General features: G+C 37.0%; 1 protein-coding gene across 1 annotated transcript; it reads left to right on the forward strand.

Annotated features, from left to right (window-relative positions):
• Positions 1-254: 254 nt before the first annotated feature.
• LOC100029506 (vasculin-like) lies at positions 255-2,102 on the forward strand. The gene has a single exon (XM_056793979.1). The coding sequence runs from the start codon at positions 293-295 to the stop codon at positions 1,715-1,717; it is 1,425 nt and encodes a 474-aa protein (XP_056649957.1). The 5' UTR covers positions 255-292; the 3' UTR covers positions 1,718-2,102.
• Positions 2,103-2,845: the final 743 nt, after the last annotated feature.

Below are 2,845 nucleotides of genomic sequence, written 5' to 3' on the forward strand. Positions count from 1 at the left end.
CAAACTAGAAACGGTGAAGGTTCCAGAGATAAAACTAACACCTTCCTGTGCCGTCCTGTTGGAGTTTATACTGAAGTGGTTTGCCATTTCCTTCTCTAGCACATTTTACAGATGAGAATCTGAGGCAAACAAGGGTAATTTGATTATTTAAATATTATCTCTTCAACTCTGACTTTAGGATCTATCAGCTTTGCATATAATATTTTAAGAGTTTTTCCAGTTGACCTGTCTTTTGGGGCTTGCCACGAGGTGTTGAAACCTTGTTTCACTGAGTTAGAGAGACTTGACCTAAATGGCACAGTATGACTTTGCTCCAGCCTGGCTTACTTTTCCTACTCCACCATTGTCAACAAAGTCATCACTGAATTTTGAAAAACATTCTGAAAAGTTCCACAGGGCAGAGAATCATTATGATATAAATCATAGACAATACAATTCTTCAGATGGCTTTGATTCTTGTGTTGGACATTCTGATGGAGGAAACTTTGGAAGGAAAGAAAAAAATGGATGGTGTTCACATGCAAGAAATGGTACTAAAAACATAAATCATCAAGGGAGATACCATGATGGAAATTCCCGTTCTCTTAGCACTGCTTTTCACTCTGGAAAAAGCCAAGGACTGCATGAAAGCAATGTCCTGGACAATGAAACTGGGAAAAATGAAGACAAGGAAGAACTCAAACAATTTGAGGTTGAAGATTTTCCACCTTTAAATCCTGAATATGAGAGAAAGACAAATCAGAATAAATCTTTAGCTGCAGGTGTATGGGAGTATCCTCTGAATCCTAAATCTAGAGCTCCAGGAATGCTGGACATTAAAAAAGGCAGTACAAAAGATTTACAGATATCTGGATTCCCTGAAGTAGGAAATCTTCATTCTCAGCAAGTTAAAAATGAAACTGGTACTAGTGTTTATAAAGGATTAATTCCTAAACTTGCTATTCCACATAGAAAGTCTACACAATGGAAACGCCGAACTAAAGAAAATAAAATTGGAACTCCCTTCCCTCGTGAGCCTATATATGGCATTGGCAAATTTAATGCCTTCAAATCAACTGCCAAGAATTTTAGTGTATCAACAAATTCAGTTAAGAAGTGTAATTGCTCAAAGTCCTCTTCTTTTCTGGACAAATTTAATCAGCCTCATCTAACCAAACTCACCCAGATGAGTACTGTTAAGAAGAAAGAATGCTTAAAAGCATTGAAAAGGGACAGAGTGAAGAAGGAGCAGAAAGATGGAAGTCACATGGGGCCAGAGAAGGATGATGACTCATTTAATTTGCATAATAGCAACAACACTCACCATGAAAGTGACATAAACCCAAATTCTGATGACAATGAAATTTTGCAGGAGAATGGCAAATTGACCTCTATGATTTCCCAACCGATCATTCAGCCTTCTACCTTTCCACTAGCTGATGTCTTTTCAAGTTCAGTTGAGGAAGAGCATAGGCTATTAAAGGAGATGGGTTGGCAGGAAGACAGTGAAAATGATGAAACATGTGCTCCCTTAACAGAGGATGAGATGAGGGAATTCCAAGTTATTTGTGAACAGTTACAGAAGAATGGCCTTAGAAAAAATGGTATTTTGAAAAATAGCCTAATCTCTGACTTCAAATTTGGACCCTGGAAAAACAGCACTTTCAAACCCACTTTTGAGAATGATGACACAGAGACAAGCAGCAGTGACACATCAGATGATGATGATTATGTGTGAAGGATTCTCTCAACAGCTTTAGAATTTTTAGTGTGATACATCTCATACAGTTTGGGGTGAATTGTAAAAATGAAGAACTATATGCAGTAAAATACCCCATTAGAAGAAAATATTGGGGGACTTCTTGAAGAAAACCAAGAATATTGTGTTGGTCAACACCCTCCTCAGGGGAGATTGTATAATTATCCTAAAATCCAAGGTTTAAAATCTTTTGGAGAAATTTCAGGAAAAGAAACTTGCCAACACCCCAAATCAAGAAAGCAGATTTTTTGAAGAAGGTGCCATGAGGATGCCTGTGGAAACCACACACTGCATTAAAAGGTCCAGAAGGAACTTTGAGATAAAATGAACTGAACTGAAGGGGGTTGAACATATCATTTATTTTGAATGTAAGCTCTTATGCCAAAGGGGAATGCACCCCCCCCCCCCACAATGGCTTTTTGTCAATGCATCTATCAACTATTGTTTCTGCTTTTTTCTCTTTTATTTCCCTCTTATTCCCAAATTATTGTAATTCCTTCTATGTAAAGTGCATTTGAAACACATGTAATTGTATTGAAAAGATTTTCTTTTAACCAATTTTGATTTTTGAAATAAGGTAAGATATCCATTTGCTTAGCATAAAAATGCATACTAAAAAGCTTTAGACTATGGAAACCTGCCATTTATTGATAAGTGTTATGGGATTATGATTAATGATTGTGTCTGATTCTAGGAAATGGGCTAAAAAAAAAAAGGAGCACAGACTTTATCTACATAGTGCCATAGAAGCACAGATTTAACCTGAAAAGTGCCAAAAGAGCACACAGGTGAAAAGGAAACCTAAACTTCTACACCAATATGAAATAGGACTTGAACCTAGTGTGAGACTCGAGGTTGCGGCACTTGACATATGTTAAGATGCACTCCTTGAACCACATTCCTTGTAAAATACTTAATATGAAAATACCTAACAATTGGCTAGTCTGGCTCTCCTATCCCTGAGAAATGATGAAATGATCAGACTAGGAAATGACACTTCCCTTTTTACGCAAAAATCTAGTCCTTTTTTCTCTCCTATAGTACGGCAACTTCCTGTAGTCCTGACTTATAATGGGTAAATACAACATTACTGCAATTTTTTTTCCC

The sequence above is a fragment of the Monodelphis domestica genome, chromosome 1 (genome assembly GCF_027887165.1).
Source record: "Monodelphis domestica isolate mMonDom1 chromosome 1, mMonDom1.pri, whole genome shotgun sequence".
Classification (NCBI taxonomy): domain Eukaryota; kingdom Metazoa; phylum Chordata; class Mammalia; order Didelphimorphia; family Didelphidae; genus Monodelphis; species Monodelphis domestica.